This window comes from Passer domesticus, chromosome 11, assembly GCF_036417665.1.
Source record: "Passer domesticus isolate bPasDom1 chromosome 11, bPasDom1.hap1, whole genome shotgun sequence".
Lineage (NCBI taxonomy): Eukaryota > Metazoa > Chordata > Aves > Passeriformes > Passeridae > Passer > Passer domesticus.
Genome location: NC_087484.1, coordinates 6,842,330 through 6,869,437, shown reverse-complemented (window position 1 = coordinate 6,869,437; position 27,108 = coordinate 6,842,330). Strand labels below are relative to the sequence as shown.

The 27,108-nt window shown below is 40.5% G+C and overlaps 1 protein-coding gene across 6 annotated transcripts in view; it reads left to right on the top strand.

The window, feature by feature from the left end:
- The first annotated feature begins 9,559 nt into the window (after window positions 1-9,559).
- PEX5L (peroxisomal biogenesis factor 5 like) overlaps window positions 9,560-27,108 on the top strand; it is a 104,919-nt gene continuing 87,370 nt past the window's right edge. For 2 of the 6 annotated variants that reach the window (XM_064385351.1, XM_064385346.1), the window contains exons 1-2: window positions 9,561-9,700; window positions 10,622-10,719. In XM_064385351.1, the coding sequence (XP_064241421.1) occupies window positions 10,699-10,719 (21 nt within the window). In that variant the 5' untranslated portion in view covers window positions 9,561-9,700; window positions 10,622-10,698. Of the gene's footprint in view, window positions 9,701-9,913; window positions 9,939-10,193; window positions 10,720-27,108 lie in introns of those variants that run through there. The other 4 variants (XM_064385343.1, XM_064385347.1, XM_064385356.1 and 1 more) reach the window with 4 other exon arrangements.

Sequence of the window (27,108 nt, the reverse complement as noted above, 5' to 3'; positions counted from 1 at the left end):
ATCCTCCCTTTTAGGCAGTGCACCTTTTCTGTTTGTCAGCAAACAACTTCTGATCTGTGTGATAGGAGCTATTTAACCAACACAGGTATTTCAGTTTAAAAAAAATTTTAAAAAGTGTGGGGGGGAGAAAAAGACAAAGACCCATCATTAATAAAAAATATTGTTAGGGGTTGAAACTGAACATGCATTATGAAAAAGAAGCATCTGAAACACAAACTTCCTGCTCAGCAGAGGAAAGTAATGACTTGGGAGCCAGTGCAGTAGAGGAAAGCCAAAAATTGTAATGAAAAAAGCTTTGATGGCTCCAAGGGAACTGAGGAAAGCACATTCTCCATCTGATATGGGGTGTATGTGGGAGATCAGCCCTGACTTCCAAGAAGAGCCTTCCCAGAGTGACATCAGCTGTCTGGAGGCCACAGACTGAGGTTGAGCTTGGCCCTGGCTGGGGTTTCCACGCTGCTGCACTCACCCAGCACAAAGCACAGCTTGAGAGCTGCTCCTGGGCAAGGGGCACAGATGGGGAAAGAGCCCTCTTCCACTCCCACACTGAGTGTGGAAGCAGGACTCTCACACATACATGCATGTGTAAAAACCCTATATTGAAGAAATTCCAACCTTTCTTTTAATCAGTAGGAAGTTGTGTGGTATAGAGGATAACACCCTGGGCTGGGAATCAGTAGGAACAGGTACTATCTTGTCAGTGTCCCACTGGCTTGAGTAATCAGTTTAGAAATTCTAAAAACAGTTCTAACAATGATCAAAAACACAATGATCAATAACACAACACAGTGTTCCCATAACACAACTACAGGTTCAGTCTAAATCAATTCCTACTTGAAGTAGAATATATTTTGCAGAAAAAAAGAAACCCAAGGAATCTTGATTTAAAAACTCCAGGCAGAGAACCCACAACAATCCTTTAAAAGTAGTTTAAATGGTTTATTACCATTATTACAGAAATTTGCACCTAGGGTCTAATTTTGCCTAACTTCCAACTTGACACAATTTTATTTCCTTATAACTGCTATGTTGAAGTTTTTCAGCCCCATATTCTGTGCCTCATATAGACACAGGCTGGGACAAATTACCCCTGCTTTAACTAAATACATTCAAGTCTTTGAGTATCTTGCTGCAAAGAATCATTCTCTAAGCCTTCACCAACTCTTTATTCCTCTCTGACACACGAATCTGTATTTTCCCATGGACTCAGCTGTTGGGGAAGATATCACATCACTGACACAGGAAAGCTCCATCATCACTGCTGGAGGGTTCTCTTTGGGCCATCTCTAGGCCTTTGGTGTGACAGTAAAACCCTATATTGCCCCAGTTATCTGTCATGATCCCCCACACACCTTTCAGTTATTATTTCAAAGGTCAGTCATTCATCCTGCAATAATAATTTAGAATCACAGATCCATATAATGGCCTGAGTTGGAAGGGATCCATAAAGATCATCAAAGTCCAGTTCCTTGCCCTTCAAAAGACAGGGGTACACCTTCAGTTTTACTGAAGTGTATATGATTTATTAATCACTTCACACACTAAATTTATTTCCAAAGGCCCAAAATTTATTCTATCTACATAAATTTACCATTAATTATTTTTAAAATAATTTCCCAGTCTTTAAAAGAAATGGGAAACAGAGCATGACCCAAAAAACCCTAAGGGAGCTTATTAGATAATAATTCCTACTTTGCATATTAAGACTACCAGATAAGCAGTTTTAGGTCTTTGTAATATGTTGCCCAGTTTAATTTGCACTATTCTCATTCCTTAATCAAAGGTTGTGTGGTACCATGACAAATGCCCCAAGAAAGTCCATTACATCAGCACCAGAACATTCATCAACCAAACCTCGTATATCAGAAGAAAGTTATTGAGTTAGTCCAACAAGATATATTTTCCATAAACCAATAAGAACTGCCATATATTACATTATTCCTGATTATTTTGCTAATAATATCCTATATCAGTCTTCCATTATTTTGCCAGAGATTGGCACCAGGCTGAAAGGCCTGTAATTAAGAAGCCATCCCATTTAAAATTCTGGCAGAGTATTCGCCTTCCCAGTGCTGTATCAATTAATAAAAACCAACATTAACAGTCCAGAGACATTCTTAAGCAGTTCCTTGAGTACTCCCTGATGAATGTTTTTGGAACTGCTGATCATAAAATGTCTCAACTTTCTGAGCTGTTTAACAACCTCCGCAGTCAGCGATGGAATTTCCCAATCTTTCTCTGCCTGCACAAAATGCTGATAACAGCACTCTACTCCCAAAATGCCTCGAGATCTGTAGTTTAAAAGACAATTCCTAAGACCCAGGTGTTTGGGTTTTCTAACCCCTCTGTGTTGCAGTACCTCCCCAGTGAGTAAGAATATTCCTACTTCAATAGAAAGATTTCTTTCTTTTATATTGAACAGGATCTGAGGAACAAAGTACTCTCATATCTTTTTCATGCTGCCTACCACGAATTTATATGGCAACATTAAACCTTGTGCTGTCAGGAAGTCCCTTATGTCAGCAACCATGTGGAGTTGCTCTAAGAGGATGCTCTGATGAGTCCAGTAATTTCTGAAGGTTTGTTAGGTACAACAAACAGAACAGCAGTTAATATAGTAAGAGGACGATGTCTCATCTATATCACCAGCAATCACCAGTGGATAAAATCTAATTAGAGCCAAATTTTCACTTTGAGATCTGAAGAGAGTTTTTGTACTCAAGAAAAAAATGATCAGAAGAAAATCCTTTCAAATCTTCCTTTCATTTCAGGGCCAGCATGTTTTAGGTACTAGTACAGCAGAAACATTTTTAGCAATACTCAACCATTTAAGCCAGACTTTCATGAACTTTTCAAGCGAGTTTTTTACCTAAGCAAGTTTTCCTAATTTAGGGTAAATTTATGTGTTTAAATTGCAGTCACTGATGTAATGGCAATGCAGTGCAGATATACCAAAGCTAGCTGTAAATCACAGCCAGGCTGGATGTCACCCATCCAGCACAGACACCAGGAGCCTGGAGTAGATAAATGCCTGCATACTTATGCAGCTTCTAAAACATGTTTTGGAACATCCAGTGAGCTATGTGAAACTAAAATACTACTGGTATCTGGAAAAAAGATAGATTTCAATTACCTAAAATTGTCAGGTGTAATGGGAAGCACAACAGACCTAACAGCAGTGATGGGAAAACACAGACTTTAAAGTATTTAGGCAAGTCAGTTGTCTTCAGAATACTCCACCTGATCAAAATTGCCCTCAGATACTCTGAGCATAAATAGAAACCATCTCAGAAGCATTAAACAGAACTTAAAAAGAGGTACAAACACAGTGTTTATCTTTAAAAATAGGGCAAAAAGAGCTAGGAAGCTTATTTCTAGTTACAGCAAAAATACTGTAACAAAGAAATTATTTTAATACCTTGATGAAAATAAAGGAGGAGTAATCAGCATTGCAGACTGATTTTTCTGTACAGTACTGCCACAGGTATTACAGGCAGGCAAAACACAGTAAGTATATTTAATAAGAACTTTACAATCTAGTCATAAAGAGCTGGGGGAAAAACATAGTCTAGAAAAATCCCACTTACATGATTGCTTAGCTTTACTCAGAAAATAGTTACTGATGATTCACTGTCAGACTAGAGGGTTTTCCTGACTGGCATTCCAGCATGTAATCCAGTATTTTGATTAATGATTTGGCTAAAGGAATAGAAGGCATATTAGCTGAATTTACAGAGAACATAAATCTAGAAAAAGCTTAAGAGAATAAGACTAGGATGTGCTCAAAATTTTAAAACATCTAAATAAAGGTGGAAAATAGTTTTGAAGAAGCAGAATACAAGTGGTTAAGTACAGCATCAACATTCTAAGTTAGGTAGGACTAATCAGCCACAAAAACCACAGTGGCTAAGAAAATGATTCAGAAATATCACCAGAGGTAACAGGATCACAAGCTTAACACCACTCAACAGGATTCTGGTGTTGCAATACCACAGAGAGATGTAGAAACAGGAATACTGCATGTAACACACATGAAGAATTTCTTCTCGTACTCGTCCAGTTTGGGTCATTACTAAAGTAAACCAGTCCAAGGGAAGTAACAAAAGAGATGATCAAGATCTAGAAAACCCAATCTGTGTGACAAGATTTAAAGAACTGGCATTGCTTACTCTTTTAGAAAAGAGAAAATTACAGGAAGATGCAATAATTTTCTTAAAATGTGTACAGAGCAGCCACAAAAGAAAATGGAATATATCCTTATTCACATCAATTTTGTCTAAAGCAAATAGAACAAAGGGCATAAACTTCATCAGGGCATGTTTAAATAAAGTCAATAGTAAAAACTCAAATAGTAGGATAGTTAAGAACTGGAGCTGATTGTCTGTTGGGTTGTGGACTTCCACATTATGAGATTTTTAATGGGGTTGCAGAATCAACCCCAACACATTTGTGCTACACTGCAATCACAGCAGCTGCAGGACCAGCATATCTCTGGGGGTTCAAAATCTTCCATGAAACCTTTTCATAAATGAGGAATGGTGGGGTTACAAGTCTGCAGCACTTGTGCAGATGAAGCCCCTATCCATGAAATCTGTTCAATGGAGTCAGTGAAAGGCTTGTGTTGACTTCAGCAGATGCACACCAGAGTCCAAATTCAGGAAAACTTCCCAGAATGGCCATTTGGTCACTGACATGGAGCTTTCCTGGGATCTGCAATCAGGTTACAGAGTGGGAAGCCATGCTATCTGCTATCTCCTCTTTGCTTTGTCTACACTGGCAGATGATCCTTTCTGCATGAGGCATTTCTGTGTGGAGAACAGCGTCACTACACATCCAAACCAGCTCCTGTGCAATCACAGAAAACCTCCTGTGCCAGGAGCTGGCTGCGTGGCTGCACAAACAGTAACTATGGTGCTAAGGAACACAACCACGCGGGGTAAAGGCAGGACAGACCCACTGGGAGGCAATTTCCTGTTTTCTGGTTTGATGATTTGATGTGGATGATGTGTTACTCCCTGCCCATGGCTTGTATCCTCTCTCAGTGGCTGCTCATGGCAGCATCAGCTCCTGCTGAGCTCATTTCAAGTGGGAAAGGTGAGCTCAGTGCAAACCCACTCAGAGCTCACCTCTCCCAAGGTGAGTCACAATTTCTCCAGAGCACTTGTTTCAGGTATGGGCAGGAGAGCACAGACTAAGTATGAACTCAACCACAAGAAGTTCCACCTTCACATGAGGAAGAACTTCACCTTGAGGGTGCACAGCACTGGGATGAGCAGCACAGGGAGGGCACTGAGTCTCCTGTCTGGAGACATCCCAAACCCACCTGTACCTGTTCCTGTGTCACCTGCTTTGGGGGCCATGCCTTGGCAGGGGTTGGACTGGATAAACTCCAGAGGTCCCTTCCAACCAGAATTGTTTTGTGATTCTGTAGTATCACAGTAGTAACCTTGCTCCAACAGGTGCCACAAGGAGAGTTGGCCAGGAGAGAGCTGGGCTGCTCCTCCTGTGCCACTCCCAGCACATCAAACTACCTCCCCATCAAACTGGGGCACCAAGGGACGTGCCACACACAAAGCAGGGCCACAGCAACAGAAACTCCCACTGAAATGGGACTGGGAGGTCGTGATTATGCTGGTTACAATCTGTAATAATGTGATATTATTCTTCATTCTGCTGACAAGTTCTAGGCTGGTATTTACTAACAGATACAGAGCTGCAGGTAGATAAAAGTGGTGTGACTCCAACATAATGAAGACTTACACTGTCAGCATTCTACTTGCACTATCTTCAACCTAATTGCCATTTGTTTCTGTGGCTGGTGGTTCCTATACTGAGTCTGTTTAATTAAACATTGTATGTGCATCATTAGCAAAACTTTTAGAATTTGAAAATTAATTTTGGATTGTGTCTTGTTCACATTTATTATTCATTAAAGCACATAAAGGATCTCAAAAACCTTCTTTATATGTATTCCCTAAACATATATAAACACATTAGCTTAGGAAAGGAATGTGTAAATACACATAATATAATTAGCACTTTCACTAATGTGTGGTTGTACCTTTCATACCTTATAACTGCCACTAGAAAACAGAGTATAAAGTGTAATTAGAATCTGTCAGAACTAACAATATCACAAATCCTATTTGTATGTTATTGATAAAGTTTAACACTATTAATATATTAATATATTAATTTTTACTGGTTTTTTGCAATCTCACTTGAGTCTAAGAATAAGCTAGGTTATTTTCAGCTGTTAATTTTATAATCAGCTCCATGTTTTCACAAATTAGGCCAATTATTCTCAGCAGAAAACAGCATTAACGAAAATATTTATTAATAATAATGTTTGTAAAAATCTATTTCTTAATAAAATATAGGCACTAGGCATAAATTAACCCAAAGTTTCCATGTATGCAAATTACTTATCTCCATGGTTACATGAGCTAATAGACTGATGTTTTATAGAACATATATGCACCAGAACATTAATCTATTATTGAACAAAGCAGCAAATCTGTGTCTTTATGACCAAACATGTGCTACTGTTGGATGCTGGCAGCACAACCTGTTGTCACACCTGAGAAACCCCAGAGATTCAGAGGGATCTGAGAAGCACCCTTGAGTGATGGGCACAGCAGCCTCCAAAGGCACAAGCTCCCCAAAGTGGCCCCTCCAAGTCTCCAGTGCTACAACTCATCCCCCTCAATTTCCATTTCAAACTCTTCCATTGAACACTTCAAGGATATTTTCACTTTTCTACACGAAGTGTGCAGGCTTATTTATCTGTTCAAGTTCAAGATTTTCCTAATAAAAATCGTGACCCACCCTTGCCATGTGGTTTCTTGGAGTGGAAATCACAGACCCTGCCATTCCCATCCCTGTGTTAATGAAGAATGTCAGTGTTCTTAACTGGGAATCTATAGAAATGGTTGTGTGCAGTTTCACAGTCAGTGATTTAAGAGTATTTTAAGTTTACAGGATGACAGCAATATCAGTAAGGTCTAAAGGAATGAAATCTCTACCACTTCCCAGGGGCAGTTAAGTGTCAGGGTTTTGACAGTAACTAGGTAGCTGCCAGCTTCTCCAAAATCACCTTGTGCACTTTGTATTTCTGAGAATGCTCTCCTGTTACTGTCTTCAGGCTTCACAATACTCCCAATTGCCCCAGCAATGTATTCAAAAACAAAATCTGAGCATTTATTTGTAAAATAAAGGATTTTTATTTGACTTCTCTCAAAATTTCTCCTGGCAATTTAATATTAATTAAAATCTGTTGAGCCATATGGTGACTTTTCTTTCCTTAACAAACATTATGACTTTCATATTTTCTACCATGTTTTTTTCCATTTTTGCAATAACAAACAACAAAGCTTAGAGAGATCATAGCACACAGACATCACTGGTTCAAATATTAATGCAGCCACAGAGACAGACCAAAAGGGAACACAAAAGAAAAATGTTTTCAAAGCATTTTAAGCAAGTGAACCTTGTGCGATTATCTATGCCCTGCAACAAAACAGATTTTCACATTCATAAACAGAGCAGAGTCAGAGGAGATCATGGATCCTGGCACCCACCTGTTTCTAAGCTGTAAAGAACTTGCCTTTATATGCATGGTACAGAATTACACACTAATGCTTTCTGTGCCACCCAGCACTGCATTTTTTAAGCTGCAGTGTAACTGAGCAATAAGGATCACACACTGCTTGCAGAGTAGGACTAGATGGAGAGAGGAGAGAGAAACAATCTCACTGAAGCTTCTTGTGAAGAGCGGGGCAAAGGCAGAGTTTACACCTGTGGAAGCAGAGCACTTGTGAGCGTGCCTTGGGCTGAACCATATTTGATTTCCTCAAGCAGCAGGAGCCCCTGGCAGCCCCTCTGTCCCTGCACTCCTCTCCCTCCATCCCTGCTCTGCACTGACTGCTGCTCTGCCAGCTTCCTCCCTAACCAGTGCCAAGAGATTTAGCCCCTGCTAAGGAAAAAGGCAAAAGCTGGATCCATCTGGCTTTACTGGATCACTCAAATCCTGCCAAAATGTGACATCAACATGCCATTGCATCAACAAATTGTGCAACGAATGCACCTGCTTCAGATGCATTAGGAAAAATGCCTGAAACACACTACACTATTAATCTCTAGCATTTGGATCTTGACAAATTCTACCAATGTTTGTCCTGCACTCACAAATAACACAGCGTGAATAAGCATTGCTAAATTAACAACTCTTCTACTACAGGTGTGATTTTCATACCCTGTAGAAAAAATTTAAGCCACAATGCATATACTTAGATATAGAGAAAGCAGATATTGCTATACACTGGCATTGACAAATTTCCCCCAGTTTCCCCCCAAGAAAAACACAAGAGCCTCAGACTTAAAACAACAATAGCAATAAAAAAAACAGTAAGAAAAAGATATTTTCAAGTGCCTTAGAAACATTCAGCTCCTATAGAAAACCTGCACACTGACACAGGAATGGACACTCTGGATCTACTGTAGTCAGAGTGAAAAATTGCACCTCCAAGATTACTAAAAGCTTAAGAGTCTAATAAATCTCAACAAACAGCAAAGACATCAAGGCTCCAAGTTTAAATAGGACTTGGTTGTTTTCACCTAGATCTAATCTTATAAATTGAGCACAAAGGCAGCCAAATATTTACATCCGAAAAATCTGTTCTCCATATTGTGTATTTTAAGTGAAACCATGATAATTCAAATCTGATATTTTCACCTAAGTGCAGCCACCCTTTGTGAAGTTTTACAGTAATATATGTCTAACATGTATGGACAATCCCAAAGGCGTATTTTAAGCTCATCAGCTCTTAATTGAGGTTTTCAAAGCAGCTTAAGGGATTTAGACAAAAAAATATTCATTTCTTGTTTCCTTTTATCACCAATACATGGCTAAACTCCTCAGCTGCTCTGAAAATCTCAGTGAGCTGGATACATATTCACTGGATGTAAGAGAACTGTCACTTTTGCTATCTATCTAAAAGATAAAACTCTTAAGCCTAAGTGAAAAAAATAATTGGATAGATTTTGCTTATGCCATCACTGAAGACTTTAAGAACTCATGTTCTGCAAAAACCCATTTTTTTAGCTGAATGGGAACACTTCAAAACAGCATTTTTAGTCAGCTGAAATGAGAGCTGTGATGATACAAATGTGCTGGTTTCAGGAATAAGAAATCTATTTTGCATTGCTCTAGTACAGGAGCATGCTTAAGGTTGGATTGCTCTGGTCTATCAAAAGCATCATAAAGTTTTGTGTAGTTTAATAGTGAAACTTGAGAGCTCAGAGCCAAGAAATTACACAATCTAGCAAATTCCAGGCGCTGGAGGTTTTCTGTGCTACCGAATATAGACACACTGGCTAGGACAGAAATTTACGATGAAATTGAAGCTGCTCCTTTTAGCAGATTGGGAGTTTCAGGTTTGAGGTGGCGAAGACGAGAAAAAAGCTGGATCCAAGATGATGCAGGTGTCTCCTTCAGGATTTAGCCAGGCCTGTTGTGCCAGTTTACAAGGTCAGAATCTTGCACGTACGGGCCGGTGCCAGATTTTTGCCTATATAACAGCGCCTTTGGCAAGCACTGAAAAACGCTACTAAGCGGTACTACCAAGCCAGAACAAGAGTCTCCTGATATTTTCTGGGAATCGCAAGAGATCACGTTCGCTCTTCATACGCAGAGCACAAGGTAGGGCCCGGTCCTCTGGCTGAAACCCGGTTAACCGCGGCCGGGAGCGCGGGCAGCGCCCATTCCCGGGCAGCGCCCATTCCCGGGATGCGCCCGCGCCGGAGCCGCTCCCTGCGCGGCCCCTCCGCCTCCGCGCGGGGAGCCCAAACTCGCCCCCCGCGGGGGCTCCGCTGCCACATCCAGCTCTTGCCGAGCCCTGCCTCCGGGACGCTCCGATTTTTGCTGTTATGCTTAGCAGGTTTTTGGTGGTTTGTTTTTTTTTTTTTCGCGTTGGTTTGTATTATTTTTTTCTTTTAATGACTGCAGCGGGAGCCGCCAGCCCTGGCGGGGCGGTGGGGCCGGGGCACCGCGGCTCCAGCGGGACCCCAGCGGGCTCCGCCCGGCGGCCGCGGAGCTCCGCGCGTTCCCTGGATGCTGCGCGCTCCCCCTGCGGAGGGAGAGAGGGAGGGAAGAAGGGAGGAGAGAAGGAAGGAGGAGGAGGGAAGGGGGGCGGGAAGGAGGCCGGGGCTGCCGGCGGGAGGCGGGGGAGGGCGGCCGGGGCCGGGGCCGCCAGGCCGGGGCGGCTGCAGCGGGACGAGGCGCGGCGCGGGCGGGCGGGCGAGGCCCGGCAGCAGCGGCGGCCCCGCTCCGCCCCGCGGCTCTCCCCGCCCGGCCGCCCGCAGCCCTGCCCGCGTCCTCCCGCCTGCCCAGCAGCCCCGAGCACCGCTCCGGGCAGTGCCGGCACCGCCTGGCAGGGGAAACACCGGCAGCGAGGCGAGAGGCGGCCGCCGAACAGCTCTGGGTTACTGAAACCAGTACGGGAGCTGCCAGGACAAACGGAGCGCTAGCCAAAAATAGCTCCTTCAGGGTTAGCCTTTTTTTTTTTTTCCTTTTTCTTTTTTTTTTTTTTCCCTTTTTTTTTTTTTTTTTCCTTTCTTGTAGCCGAGCGGCCGGAGCAGTGCCCCCCGCGCAGCACAGCCGACCTGCCGGCCTGAGGGCAGCGGAGCGGCCGCGGCAGGATGTACCAGGGACACATGCAGGTGAGCGGCGGCACACGGGCACCTCGGGGCGGGATCGGCCGACGAGCGGCTCCGCCAACTTTCGGTGGGCTGAGCGGAGGGGAGAGGCCACCCTTGGCACTGTGCAACAAGTGACCTGGTGCGGTGTGGCCACGGCGCTCCGCCTCAGGGCCGGAGGGAGCGGCGTGCCCGGGGCTGGCGCTGCTCGGCGGGGGAGGGTGGCTGAGGGGTTCTGTCAACTTTGTAACTAGGTGAAGTTCTCGGTGTGTTTTGCCACGTATGATGCCTGCTTGTTCAAACAGATTCGAGGGAGTATTCCAGGGCAAACATTGTTATGGCATGCTTTAAGTGACACATGTCTCCTGCCATCCTCTTGATGCATCTCTTCCTGTATGTCAAGTGAAGGGCAAACAATAAGGGAAAAGACAGAGCACTTGCTTTGCAAAATCTGCAGAGATTTCACACCACACTCAAACTGTCGATTTGTTCAGTGTGTTGTGTTTGAATGTGATGGATTTCTATTCCTCCCTCCCCACATGGGATGAGGATTAATATTGCTAAGCCACGGAATGACTTTGTAGAATGAATTCAAACACATAGTGAAGAGACTTCAAGATTTTAGGCAGAAATCTTGTCTGATGATCCTGCTGATCTACGTTGCCTTGGCAGAGCACACCCCTCCTTAATAAAAACATTCCAGTGCCTTGGACCTGATGCCTTTAACCTTGACTCCCGCTCTCCTTCACATGGCTCTTCCTTGGAAAGCCAAGTCTGTTTTGAAGGAGGAGGTATCAAAGTGGAGTAAAGATTTACATTAATTTCCCAGGTTTGTTCCTTTGCTTTGACCCAGCCTGGCTTGGTGTTCGCTGCCAGGAGCGATGAAGTGCTTTTATCACGCACCAGCCTTGCGTGTGGTGTTAGCAGCCAGGCTGTTCAGAGAGCAGCTGCAGCCTCCGGAGTGCGAGCTGACCGCTCGGGTTTGCTTTGCACAGCACTCAAACCCCGACTGAGTGGTCATGGGGGGCAGCAGGCAGTGTCAGAGCCCGGGCGTGAGCGATGCAGATGAGTTAAGAGAGGACTCTGATCCAGCACTGCCTTCCAGAGCTGAATGACACCGGTTACTCTTTCATGTTTGTGTTATCTGGTCGCAGCAATGATAAATAATGTGACATAACACTGCTTGTAACAGGAGAGCAAACAGGTTTTAACAAGGGATGTTATCAGTGGAGGGAGTATGTGTGTTACCATTTATTTCTGATAACAAGGTTAAAACACAAAACCTATCCTATAAATAATCCTGCTGAATGGGACGTTGCCAAATAGGTATTTACATCCTTAAGAAAGCAGAAGTTCTTTGCTGTGAGTGGCATCTTGCAGGATTTCAACAGACGTACAGCACTTTATAAAAGGGAATCTAATGGAATCTTGAGGTGTCTCACAGCACTGTAAATTTTCTGAGTCATTCAAAAATTGAAGTCAAACTTGCAATAGGAAATAAGGTCAAAACATGCAAATATGTTGGGATTGGTGTACTTTAATTTTTTCTTTCAAAATACTTTGAGCTATTTGCAATTACCTGTTAATCTAAAATAAGGTGAACCATAAACCCATCCCAGTTTGGGTGGATCAAGTCAGACACATAGGTCAGCACCCTGGACTCCTAAGCAAAAATTATATGATTTTTAAAGCACTGAGCTCTTCGTAGAATTTCCACTTCTTGAAGAGAAGGTGGTGTTTACCTGAGTAAACTACACTGGTTACATCCAAATGCAAAATGATGGGTCAATATATAACCCCTGATCCTACATGCCTTAGGGCAATAGCTCTTCTGAAGTTATCAGGGTCAAATGTAGGATCTGATTTAGAATTCCAGTAATCATTTCCTTTTTTTCTACGGTTCTGTTCTCAGATATAAAAGTAAAATCTGCAGAATTAATTCCATAGTCTCCTTACTTTAAAAGATGCTTGTAGAGCACTGATAACCTGCTGTAACTCAGCTAATTCTTGGAATACTTCTAAAAGGGAGAATCTTAATAACCATAACAGGGTAATAAGCATAATTACAGAGACTGGGATTTTACCTATCTTGGAGAGGCATCAATCATTATCAGCTTCAGTGGGGAAATTCTGACTAAGCTCAGTAAACTGTGCAAGTGTAGATGAAATACACTTTGCATTTAAGCTCTGCTGAAGTCTACCACTGAAAGTACTTTACCATATCGGGCCGTAGTTTGTGTATCTCTTCTTAATTTTTTGTTTATGGTACAGATTAGGTTTGTTGGTTTGATTTTTTTTTCCCCAACAGCCAGAAAATAACTTTGTTTATTCCAAAGAGCTAGGTTTAGATTTTCTCCTTAATGGTTTCTAAGTGAAGCCTCACAATACAGGAATTCTAGAGAGCTCCTAAAATAAATTCCAAAGGCAGTTTAAAACATCTAACAGGAAGGTATGTCCTGCCTTCACATCTCCAGGTGCCTTTCTGTAGGATTTGCTTTTGCCATCACTTGTGCTCCACATGCTTTCAGGTAAACACCAGGAGAGAGGTGAAGTGGCTTTCCACAGAGCCAGCACCACGAGCAGCACCAGGATGCAGAGGAGTACAGTGCCACGGGAGCGCTTTCAAGGCTGCCTCAGCATCCTCATGAGATTAAGCCTTTGATTTCTCAGTGTTTGCTGGTTGGGTTTGCACAGTGACCTCAGGGACTGCCAAGGGTCCTGAGGCAGCAGCTGCCCCTCCTGAGCCCCGGGGGTGAGGCTTCTGCATGAGAGAGAGAGCTTCAGATGAGATGCACGGGTTGTTTGTCCACAAATGTACAACCTCAGTTATGTAAGGAGTCCTGTTTAATTCAGTAGATGTAGGCTCTGACAGGATGGAACCTGATGGATACAGGAGCACACCCTGGGATTCACAGATAAGGCAGAAGAGCCAAGTCTAAATGCTGAACTGTACAGGTGAAAGAGAGTATTTGTCTCTTAGGATAATGTGTGCAATCCTGTGTGTGTGTGGTTTTCCATCTTCAACAGAACAGTAGCAGACCAGATGGAAGCAGAACATAAGCTGAGTTCAACCCCCAATCACTGCTCTCAAATTGCTGTCATTTTAACAACCAACTGTAAGATGTTTTAAAGTTTTTACAGTATATTATAGACCTGGTACCAGTCCTCCTGTTGACTTCTATGAAAGCACTATAAATGAACAGGGGGCAACTTTCAGTCACAGAATGGGATTTGCACAGCATTTGGCTTCCTATGAAATTCAAAATAAATGCTTTCAAAACTGTTTGCCCTGATGCTGTATTTAGTCAGCCTTCCCCAGCACAAATGCTTGAACAGAAGAAGTGCTTTGCCAAATGTTGGCATGGGATTATATATATGGCAGTGTTATGTTTTAAAATGGCTTAATTTAGACAAAGCAGAAATCTTGACCACACAGGGGTATCAGAATTCCTCTGGCACTTTTTTGCAGGAGCAGGCTTGTTAGTCAAGATGCCTTGGCCAAGTTCCAGATCAGATAGTTTGTCTCCTAAACTTTTAATTGCATAGGCAATCAGCTTCATGCCCTTAATTCTTGTGTTGTGATATTTAACATTGTGCCATTGGCATTTCCTATTTACATGAAATGATCCATATTAATCATTCACATTTCCTTTTGATTTGTCAGACACACACCTGTATGATCATAGAGGGTCTACAAAAAAAATATGTGTACATGGAAATTCTTGCAAGCTGGAACCTCAAGGGCTTCCCGTGTTTTAATGGGCATGAAAAGTATTGCTAAATATTTTATAAAAGGCATTTTTGCATTGATTTCTCAACATTTAAGACACAGCGAACTCACTAAGGAAAGGGAAGCAGAACAATATTAACTGCAGATGCAAATCCCACTTTTGTTTACTTGGAAACCTATCAAAAATACTGTAACAGTGTTGGTGACACTGCTACCTAGAACAAATAAACCCCAAGCTATTAAACAGTTATGGATTAAAAAAAGGTAATGTGCATTTTTAATTTTAATTAATAAAACAGCCCACAAAGAATATGCACAATGTAAAATTCAAATAATTGCTAAATTGAATCTCTGCTCAGCTGTTAATGCCAACATAAACTCAATAACTTCAAGCTACAAAATTTTAAAAATCTGGGCACATGGCTGGAATCTTAACTGATCTCTGGTGGTGTCTATGAATCATAACTCCTATCCTAGGTAAAATTACATGATGATAAACTGATAATATTTTATTATTACAACTCTTTTCCAAAAGTACTCAGAGCACTAGGGCAGTCTTTATGGTGGGATGTTTTCCATTTTGCCTTGATATTTTCCAGTATTTCAGTAGCAGCTCTACCAAGTTTTGAACAGCAGATTATGAACTGCTTGTAAATTGAAAAAAGATAAAACTAATGAAGTCACTTTCATAGAATGAAGTTCATTCAAAGAAAGTAGATGATAAATTGCATTTGGCAAAGACACAGACTGAAACTGTAAAAATTGTGAGCATTTGCAATGCTGGTGGAGGAAGCTTTCCTTGAAGCTGTTGAACAGTTTTACAAGAGCTTAGTAGAAAATCTTGCAAAGGCTCAGAAATTCTTGGCTCATGCTATATTTTTACTGGATGTAAATTAGGAAGAACTTTTACTAACTAACTAAGGATCCACCCCTCCATTCTGGAATTAAATTCATTCAAAAAATAGAAAAACAACAGCTCCTAGCGTAGTCCCTGTCATATACTAATATAAATGTTAGTCTAAACCCAGCATATAACTTTCACCAAAGAGGCACTGTTTACTCAAGAACCATGCTGTACTTTATTTTTTTAATCTACCACTATTGTCACAGTTTACTGTGCAAAGGAGGAGGATAAAAGTCCACCAGCTGTATCAGAATGTATTGTTCAAATAGAACAACGGGCATGAAAGGATGGAAAAAATAATTCATGCAGTAATTTCGACTATAGAAAATGCAGTCTCATAACTTGGCTTTAGATTATTTTGTAATTTATAATAATCTGGTTTCTAAGCAAGCTTTAAAAAAAGGGCGTTGATGTACAAACCGGGTCCATTTAAAATCCTCTGTCCAGGTTAATTTTCTACTCTTTTTGCAAATGTTGACAATGAAAAAGGTAAAAGCATTGAATTAGTACTTAGAATTAATCTACCCAGCACACAAAGTACATACTAGTTGTTTGTATCACAGAATCTAATTTTGCACAGTCTGTTTCAGAAACAGGTGATGCAAAACTGAGAGAAACGCTTGTCTACCAAATCAGAGTCCTGGCATGTAAACTAGGAGGTGACTTTCTGTAGCTATGAATTTTCATCATTGTCCAGTAATATTTCTAATAAAACGCCTAAGGATCATAAAGACCAAATTCAGCAAATTTTTCTGCCAGGTTGGAATTATTATAAACAGTCTAACATTTCATTGCTCTGCTCCCAGGCTTTTGAAGTTCTGAGTCATTGGTATATCAGTTTTACTTCCAGTGGTTTATTTGCATATAAATAAAGTAAATTCTAAAATATCAAGTAAGTGAAACTCATTATACGCAATGGAAAAAAAAAAATCCATGTCTCATCAGTTTACCCATGCCCAGAAATACAAATCACAGCCCAGAGTTTAATGTTAGCCCCTGAATGTGATTTTCCCAACGTTTGCACAATTAATCATGTATGAGCACTATTGCAGTTCCTCTCAAAAAAACATTTTGTGCCAAAATTCTGCAGGTTGGCATAGTAGATGTAAGCATTAGGTTTTCTTCCTCTACTTCTCCATTGCTTATCACGACACTCAGATTTGCCGCTGCTGCTGCTCTCACTGTCCTGTTTGCTGGTTTTCTCCTCCTTGCTGGAGTTTGAAGGCTTTCATGAGATGTTTCCTCCTGCCACGTTGGTGCTGTTTTCCCTCCTGCTGCCCACGGCTCACCCAGCCAGGACTGCTGCCTGCAGCAGGGGCTGGGCCCCCTCTCAGCACCCCTTGGGCACAAAGCAAAAGTGTTCCACAGAGAAGTTCTGCTCACTCACATGAGCAGAGGGAGGTGAACTGATGGTGGCAAATTTCTCACCAGGAGAGAAATCTTCTCAAGCTGCGCGAGGATTAGGAAGCAATAGGGGACTGCCACGAGAAAGGAAATAGCCAGCTTTAAAAAAACCACCTGAATTCTATCTACAAGGTTTGCAGGGTAGACCTGTGCCCAGAAACTAATTTTTCTCACATGCTTCTCTATTTTGGCAATCCCTATGGGAAAAGAGACACTAAATAAAGTGTTTTGAGTTTCTCTGCAAAACATGGAACACTCTCCTGCTTCATGTTCACTTGTCTTAGAGCAGTCTGCTGTCTTGTGGTAACATGTTCATCCCATATAATTTCTTTTTATACTTCTTACCCCAGTATGGATGTTGGATACAAGTTACCAACACTTTTGGACAGCATTTTCAATAAAATATGCATTTAGAACGGAATAACATCTATGCATTTAGAACAACAACAAAAGTGTATTTTATCCTGTGTGATAAGTGAAGTGCAATGAATTTAGACAAATTACCTTTCTTGATTACATTATGACTTTGTTTGCTGTTATGAGATACATAAAAGAAATTCAGATGCTCTTGTCCACTTAAAAAATGAGACCTTCAGAATTACTTTGACATGCATTTGCTATCAGTCATTTGGCTTTATAGACTTTAATAGTTTTCAAAAGCTGAGGAAACAAACTTTAATATTTCCCTCACCAACACTGGAGCCAGCTGTATCTTAACCTTTGTATCTGTGTATCTAATTTGAAATTACACTGTTCTAGAAAATGCAGTTTCCATGTCTTTTTCATGTTAATTTCTGTCTTCTCAATGTCACCAGTCGGGTTCCAAAGCTACAGTGTCGTTTCCTGGATAGGGGCAGGAAGGCTGTCACAAAATGCATTTTCAAATTCAGCATTTTCTGACTAGGTGTATCAATAAAAGGTCCAGGAACTCTTATTCATGGTTAATTAAAAATCAATTGAGGGGAAATACTTGCCCATTTAAGTTTAGTCTGAATTACAGAAATATGGTTCTCAATGAGTGATGCTGAATATCAGAGTTTAACTTCACAGAATTTCCTGTGATCAATTTTGCTAATATTAATGTAGAAATAAACAAGGACTATAATAAATAGAAGCTTTTTGATTATTTCTGAGTATTATATAAAACTGAGAATAAACATCACATTTTGATATATTGGTAATCTGTCAGAACCTTTTAAAATCTGAAAAAAAAAAAATTAACAAAATAACAGATTCATATTATTTATGCTAGGTAGGAGATGGCCTTAGTCCTCAGTATGGCCTTGGACACCATTGTTATAGGAGTAATGACAGAAATGTGACAGAAATGATTAATGAAATAAAAAATATAGCTTGACATGTGTCTCATCAAAGTGACAGGTTGTTTCTGCTGTCATTCATGGAAGTTTAACCAGGAATATAATTTTCCAGTTGCAGACTTGAGACATAGATGACATCTTTCATCTTTTGCTGTTTGTTGTCTAACACTCCTTTTAAGAACCAGGACAATTTTAAGAAGGCTTTGAAAAAGGAACACAAGAAAGGAACACAATAAAAGAAAGGGGGGAAATTATGATGTACAACAGAGAAAACAGTGCAAAAGTATGGAAACTAGGAAATAAGTGATTGGTGGTTTTGTTCTGAGCAGTTGATACTACCACTCTGTCCAATCCAGGTAATGTACACAACGTGGCCAGTTGTATACAGCTGGAAGGGAGGCATAGGATTGCCTCAACAAAAGAAATCATAATTAGTAGAAGACAGATAGATACTACACAGAAATAGTGAAAGAAGAATAATCCATGTAATGCTCACAAAAAAAGGATTACATGCTGTTCAGAAAGGCAGAAAAACAAAGGTGTTGGTTATATTAAGAACCTGTACCTAAAGAAAATGAGCAAAATTTTTTTAAAAAGCTTCACAACTATTTTCAAATTTTATATTGTTGAGGTTATGCCTTAACACAGAGTATGGAGAGCACACAGAGGATGAAGACAGTTCCTCATAGGCAGAAGGAAAAAGTACAAGTTGCCTAAAGTAAAGCTTATTTAGGTCTTAGAAATATATGAAAGTACATTAAAACAATAATTGGAAGTTTTTTTGTTATCTCATGAAATAGGGGGAGAAGAAGTAAAACATACTTAAAGTGGCATCTGTATTATGGATAACCTAATTTATGGTGCAAAACCAAAATGTTTAAGAGGGTATAAATTCTTCAGCTCTTACAAATGTATTATATTAAATTGGAGACTTGGTAGAAAATATGTTATAGTCTAGTTACAAATGTTAACAGAACAGGAAATATACCAGACTTAAGATAAGGTGAGAATAAATGGTAAGACAACTAACAGCCCAGATACCCATATGGCTATCTGTAATCTTCAAGGTTTTAGGGAACAGATTTCAAAGAAAACTAAACAAACCTAGACAAAAAAAACCAAACAAACAAACAAAAAAAATTCAGGAAAACATACAGACTAACCTGACAGCATTTTCTGTTATCATAACTGGGGTTTTAGGCAAGGGAAGTATAACTGGCGTGATCTATGTGATCTCTGGTAAGCATTTGTTATGGTGTTACAAAAGAAATTATTATTGAAGTTGGAGAAAGTAAAGAATAGCAGTGAATCTGTAAAGAAGGCAGGAAGCTCATTCATGGGGAAATGAAAAACAGAGCACTAAAGGAAGGACTGTCAGACTGAGGAAAGTTTAACAGGGAAGGATTTTGTGGGTCACTGTTGGAAGTGGTTGTTTGTGATGTTTCATCCACAAACATACAAGAAGCAGGAAGATGGTGACTGCATTTGTTGATTACTCAGTGCTGGAAAACATTGTCAATATTAGGAAACATTCAGTACTGCTGAGCTTCAGTCACCACACAGAGGGACCTGTCTGTACTTCAGCAATAAAAATACAATTTCATTTAACACTATCATCAATAACAGAAAGCCTACCCTAAGCCATGGACTATCATTTAGAAATTACTGAGAAGAACGACTTGCACATAGATAATGACTGTAAGTTGTCGATAAAATACATCCATAAAAAAGACAGATGCAGATCTAGTTTTAGAAGAGTATTTTTCCAGAATAGTCGCGAAAATATCAGTGCCAGTTGACAATGCCAGCAGCAGATTTTCAGTAGAGAATCTTGTACAGAAGAGAGGCATGGAAACCTCTCCAAAGGATGATCAAGGAGAAGGGAAAGTCTATCTTGCACGAAGAGACCAAAAGATTTTGGCTTATTTCATTGAGCAGAATGACAGCTCAGCAGGACCATAATCACAGCATGTAAATGCATCAGGGAGATAAACACCAGATATGGAAAAAACTAAATTAGCTAAGAACAAAACTGGCACAGAAACAAATGGATATTAACCAGCTGTGAATAAATTTAGGTTGGAAATTAGAAGAAAGTTTCTGATCATTAGAGCAGTCAAGACTTCCAGTAGCCTTCCAACTGGAATAGTGGAAGCAAAAAAACTAATTACTTTTAAGATGAAACACAGTCAGTTTCTGAGAGATTTGGTATGACAGGCTGCCTATGAGACCAGAAGATTGAAGCTCCAAGGAAGGAACAGCATTTTCTTTGTCTTAACAGAATCACAGAATGGTTCAGGTGGGAGTGGACCACAGTGCATCACCTGGTCTGACTTCCTAGCTCCAGCAGGGTCATCCAGAGCACGTGGTACAGGAGATGTACACGTGTCCAGATGGTTCCGGGATATCTCCAGTGAGGGAGACTCCACATCCTCTCTGGGCAGTCTGTTCCAATGCACAGTCACTGCACAGGAAAGTTCTTTCTCATGTTCAGGTGGAACTTCCTGTGCATCCATTTCTGCTCATTGCCTCTTGTTCTGTTGTTTGGCACCATCAGAAGAGCCTGGTGCATCCTCTTGACCCCCTCCCTTTCAATATTTATACAAATTAATGAGGTCCCCTTTCTGTTGCCCCTCTGAAGTCCTCTCCAGAAGTCTTTTAGAAATTGCATTCTCAAATTTCTGTGACTTCAGCAGAAACACACCTCAAGGCTGATTCAGAAAAACCAAAATACTCAACATCAAGGAGTCAGAAGTCTTCCTGTTACAGCTGTGGATGGTTTGACTGTATTCACAGTTTGAGTAACCTCCTGCTAAGAGACCCACACAGGCAGTGACAAATTTGTACCACTTTGCCAAGTCCAAAACATTATTTTGAGTAAAGCTGAGCTCTAAAGTTTGAATATTCTCTCTGCCAGCTTTCTTATCAAGTCTCCCACTCTGCTGAACTCATGTTTTTGCTTCATCTACAACCTTTACAATCAGAGGAAATGTATTTCCCCCATACAGCTAAACTCAATGGCTCATGTTGGAGACACTGAATCCTTTCACCACCTCGTATTCATGTGGGCACTGAGGGCTGGAAATCACCAGCTGTGTCAACATTGTGTAACAGGAAGCTTAAATGTATTTCAATAATAACCAAATTTTGTGTGCATGAGGATATAAACTAGAACCCATCAGAACCAGCAGGGATATTTTCCCTGACGTTGGCTGAGTCAGGACTAAGCTCTTTCTCTGTTCTACCACCAGCTCACTTTTCTCTCCTGAGCTCCAGAAACAAATGCACTGGCTATTGTTTAGAGCATGTGGTCTTAAATAAGAGAACTCTGTTTTCTGTTTTGCAGTCCTAGTCAGAAAAAAACTGCTGAACTCACTTTGGACAGCTCTTTTGAAGGGATCGCAAAGCCACATCTTAGAGTCAGTGCTCCATCCCTGTACTGAGTCAGAAAATTATTTCTCGATTGATTCAGGCTCATAAAAGTATCTCAGGATCTGATTTTTGGAGTTCCTGTCCCATCTCATATCTGTGATTTGCATCCCACAATGTATCAGGGAGACAGATGTCCCTGAACACTCCATCACAGTCTGATAACATCACTGCAGCCTTGCAGCTCTTGGTCATTATCAGTTCTGTGCTGTAGTTACTGAGCATTACTCTGCTTCTCAGATCTTAGAATTTCAAGACTCACACCAGCAAAAGAGTTTCCAAATAGGTGAGATTACTGGATATTGGATTGACAAAGATATGCAAAAACATATCACTGAATTTACTGAGCATGGGAATAAGTACCTTTTCCTTTCATTACACACACAAAGAAGAATGTTTTTCTCCAAAGTGTTTTATAGTTGTCAAAGAGAAAGCAAATTTCACTGCCTTTTTCTCAAGTAGTCACTGACAAATACCAGAAATAAAAATTCAAGTAAAACTCCAAGTAATTAACTCAGACTCATTAATCATCACAGAAAAACTGTATATTCAGGTTGTTGCATATAGATTCTGTGTATTTACTAAACAACAAGCAAGGCAATTTTATGTGAATTTACAAGCAAGTATTTACTATTCTTTCATGCACACAAACATGCTTGAGTTCCATCCTGTGTGCCATTTTCAGAATAAGAAAGTAGATGTTACTGATGTACCAACCAGACATGATAAACACAGGCTAGAGAGACCACAAATATCAAACCTGAGTTTAGCAAATGGCTGAAACCCATGAATAGACTGTTCCCATATCTGAAAATACAAAACACAGGACTAATAAGGTTTTTTTGTGACTTTTATACAGCTCTGTTCCAAGGAAATAGAACTCTTGGCTTACACTGATACACAATAAACAACCAACATTTTTTTCAGCTGTGGTGTCTGCATGGTGCTTTCAGTATATCACTTCCAACAGGATGTCTTTGAATTCTGGTCTTTCTTGCTACAACAACAGTTCTAAAAATTAAAATCCCGTCTAGCATTTCAGACACGAAGGTAGTTGCTATCAGCTGCACACTCTTTTGGAGAGCAGTCTGCAAGGAGTGCAATAGACACATTTACATTCATCTACAAGTGAAAATTTACATAACACATTCTAGTGGAAGTTCTATTTTGAAACATAAAGAAGATGTCTGTCTGTCATTCCCACTTACTTGACAATTAAATGCACACGTATCAAAAAACTGCAAATACTTTACAAAATACTCCAACTTTACTAGTCAAAGACAATTTTAAATTTTTCTTTTGTTTTATTATTCTTTATATTTGACACTTGTTGAAAAGGAATAGAATCACTGCCTGGGTTCAGCTGCACTTGTGATTTTTTTTCTCCTCAAGTCATTTTCATAAAGGAAAAATATATTACATTAAATTTAATTCTACTCTGATTTATGTTTACAGGTTCTCACTATCTAAGAGGAGAAGCAGTTATTTAGTGTATCTGGTGACCATTTATTTCTCTGCAGCTTTAGTTTTGTGCAGTCTCTAGAATTTGTGTTTATTGACAAGACAATTTCTGAAATATGATAAGCATGGTTTCTAAAGGAAATCCATTGTAGATTTCTGTCCTGTGTCACTTTCTTATTAATACTTAATAAGAAATTAATTAATATTTAATTAATACTGGCAGAGAACCATGTCAGCATGTATGTTAAAAGATACCATCCAGTTATGGAGAGTGCTTTTGTTTTTAATTACCAAGGCATTGTTTTATTCTTAAAAAATTTAAATAATCTTAAAATAACTTTTTTGTTTGAATCCAAACTTTTTGCCAGATTTCACTCAGAAACTGGAGTGTAACTGCATGGTAGAGGATTCAGTGCCCTGCATATAACTGAGTTAGTAGGGGAGTTGGTAAATACACACCAGTAAGGCAATCCCAAAATCAAGAGGGCTCTTTTCAAAGACTGGAAACCTGGACAGGTAAATTTAACTATTCCTTCTGGGATACTGCTGACAGGACATGGACAGAACAATAATTCCTGGGAGGGAAGAGAGGCAGATGAGTATCACAATAACAGAGAGCCCTGAATGGGTAAGGAAAACTGAAAACAGCAGAGGAGCTCTGAAGCGAATTCCAGCCAGGAGCATCCTGCCCTGGAGCAGCACGGTGCTGGAAAGGGAGGCAGGATGGCACAGCTGAACCCCAACCACAGGGGCTGAGGAGGAGGAGGAGGAAGATCCCATTCTGAGCCAGGCTGAGCGAGGGGTCAGGGTTTTAGGAGTGGAGCTGGTTGAACACGTGTTTTAGCAGATAGCACAGCCCCCCTCTGTGATTTTATCCATTGGTTCAGTGAAACTACAACAAATTTTTTTGCACCACTGTGTCCCAGTCTAATCCCATCGATGTCTGGCTAATCAACTGTAATGCAATTGATTCAATCCTTTACCTCATAACTGTTGTATACTCCAAATCCATAACAAAAGAAATAGAGTCAGTGGAAAAGCACTGTGAGGCCACTCTTGATTTCCACAAATCAGTTTGCTGCACTGGGCCAAACCAGCAGAGTCTTCAGGAACAAGCTGACCTTGCTGGATTTGCTGTTGCTTACAGTGAAAACATTATTCTGGTTTCTCTGTTTTCATATATAATGCAGAAAAAATTACAATGTATTGCCCCTATTGTTTTTTCTAAAATAAGGTGATTTTAGATTTCTGTGTCTAATAACACATAATATGATAATTATAAGAGGACAAGGAACAGATTGGTATTAATATATTGCAGAAAAACAACTGCTGTACTGATCTAGATATTCAAAGTTGCTTTTCAAGATACAGAGTTGTGGAAAGATATGAAGCAGAAGAGTTCATGCAAAGCAGTAGAATCACTTTGAGTAACTCTAAGAAAAAGGCCAGAAAGGGGGGGACTGTCAGAAACTACAGAGCACACTGCTTGGTGCATGGAAGGGATCTTAGCATGGTAATTAGCACATATCAACTGGAAACGTTGAAGAACATAGTGAGACAACCTTCTCAAAGACTGACCTGATGAAAGAGTTAAAGGCCATAGAAAGAGGCATTTTCTAGAGAATTAAGGTGTTTTAATCTCCATAACTACATTCAGAAGAAACACTTTAATAGACACTGGAATTTAAGATAAATTCCTTTATATTATTTGTAATATAAATTCCTTTATATTACATCCTTGCCCATGTGATTTTCAGTTTATTACAGTGTCAAAAAGCAGCTGTGAGAGAGGCCAGGCAGTTGGCACACACGGCCCCAGGTGCTGGAGCACTTCTATGGGAGAAGGAATATGCCAAAGGTGTCCTGAATATCACTGTGGTCACCAGCTGCTTTAACAGCTGGTATAAATCTCAGTCTGCCCCTTGGGCAGGGGATGTGTACATTCACTTCACCCTCTTTTCTCAAGCTGTGTTAGGAATGACAGTTCCAACAAAACCTGCTGTTAAAGACCACAGTTCTTGCTTTAAGTTGTTCTCAGTTCTGAACACAGTTATTTGTCATTAGACTGTGTGAGCTGTAGGCTGCTGCTTGTAAAATCCCAGACCAGCTCTCCAGGGAGCATCAACAATCTCTCAGAAAAGGTAATAAGGAAAGATGTGATACTTGGACCTCAATTCCCTAGGGATTCTTGTTTAAGAGGAGAAGGGAGTCCCGAGTTCTTTCTTCCTCTTTAGGCTGTGCTGCCTTTAGAGCTATTACTACTGATGACACCAAAAATTATCTGTAGTGGATCTTAGAGATGGAAAATAGAATCAAATCAAATGGATCTTGAGTGGAATAGATCACTGCAAGCTGCTGAGCTATACCTCACCCTGACATCTGCACAGTCCCTTTTAGTTCAAGGGATGATACAGATGTAATTAGAAGAGAACCTGATGGAAGATAATAATAAAAGCTAAATAAAATAATGTCATGGATTAATATTGAGAAGCTATTTAGGAATAAAGATTTTTTTTTTTTTCACAAAATGCTGAAATAATAAACCATTAAATCAAATCATTTTAAGAGAAAGCTTCATTGCTTTTTTTAGGAAAAAATAGAATGAACAGAGGGCACTGCTGCTGGCTAGGTGTTTGTTAATTTTTCATGTGAATTTATTGCATATGTAAGTGATTGAATTAGTAGCACTGACAGGAACCCAGGCACGGTAAAAGCTTCCTGCTACTGACACAGCAGTGCTCAGGCTGTGCTCTCCTGGCCATTAGCAGTCCTGCTGTGGGAGCCCCGAGCCTGGCTCAGCTCAGGCTGCAGAGCTGCCTGGAACGGGACCGAGCGCGGCGCCCTCCGGAACCGGGGCTGGGATGAGACCACTCCACTCTTTTAGATTAATGACCTCATTTGGACTCTGATGCCAGGCTCCAGGGAAGAAAGTCCAGTGCAAGCTAATATGCTACCAAAATACTGCAAGGTAAGTTTGGGGAGGGGGGGGGAATTGTTAAGAGGATTTTGTGTTTTGTGGTAAAGAGACTGAATGCGAAAGGGAGTCAGAAACGGGCAGCTTGCAGGAGAGAGCGTAAGGTGCAGGAATCAGAATGTTTTCTCACCTTTGAAAAAAGAGGGTCATTTCCAAACGCTCAGAGGCTGGGCAGCGAGATCTGGATCTTCTGTCACCAAGCTGTAGATTGCCTCAGAACAGCGAGGCTTTGAGAGCAAACTAGGGGAATAGAAATTGCATATATAATAATTTAAGCATGCCAGTGTGTTGCCAAATATTACCATCTGAAAGGAATATAAGTATCATGGCTGCTATGAAGTCCTTAGGGAGGCTCACAACCTTTTGGGAACCCTTTCCTCCTCCCCTGCAATGTATTAACCTTTTGACCACGTCGGTGCTTAGATGTACATAAGGAAATGGTACATGCAGACAGATACAGTTGGGGAGAGGTAGGAACAAAACATCAGGGATGCAGGATGTGTGAATTCTTTATCAAAATCTCATGGCCAAGAATAGATACAGAGCTAAAAAAAAGGCATTTCTGATGTATTATGAATGTGCAGATGAGCAGCGATGGAAAAACATTTCATGGCTGTCTTACAAACTATATTCCTGTAGCATCAGATCGTGACAACTTAAAGGAGCAAAAATGAGCTTTTTGTACAAGTAGCACTGCTGGATTTAATGGTGCTGCTAATGGAGTAAGATGTTTCTTGGAGTAAGGGTGCCATAAACCAGCCCTCAGCCACCACTTCCTGTTTACTTGTGGTTTATTCTCTAGAGCAAACCCAAGTTTCTCTCACTACAAATTTCTGCTTGTTACAAAAGAAGATTCTTGCTTAGTATTTTCCTTTTTCATACCATTCATCCTTATGGAGGGTTTTCTTTTCTAGTCAATCATTTGACATGTAGAAGAGTGAATGAATGAACTGTTCCTTGATTAGAGTGGTACTCTGCTCTACTCTGCTGAGAGGTAGAGCTTCACTTAACATGTTCTTTTCAGTAGGTCTAGACAGCCACTTCTAAAATTTCATTTAGATATCATTTGTAATTAATTTGAACAATCCTAGTCACTTAGTAAAGTTGCTTCAATACATTCCTTTTTATTGAAAGTTATTTCACTGCTGCAAGCAAGGTATTTTATTTTATGATTTTCTATAAGGTTGGTCCC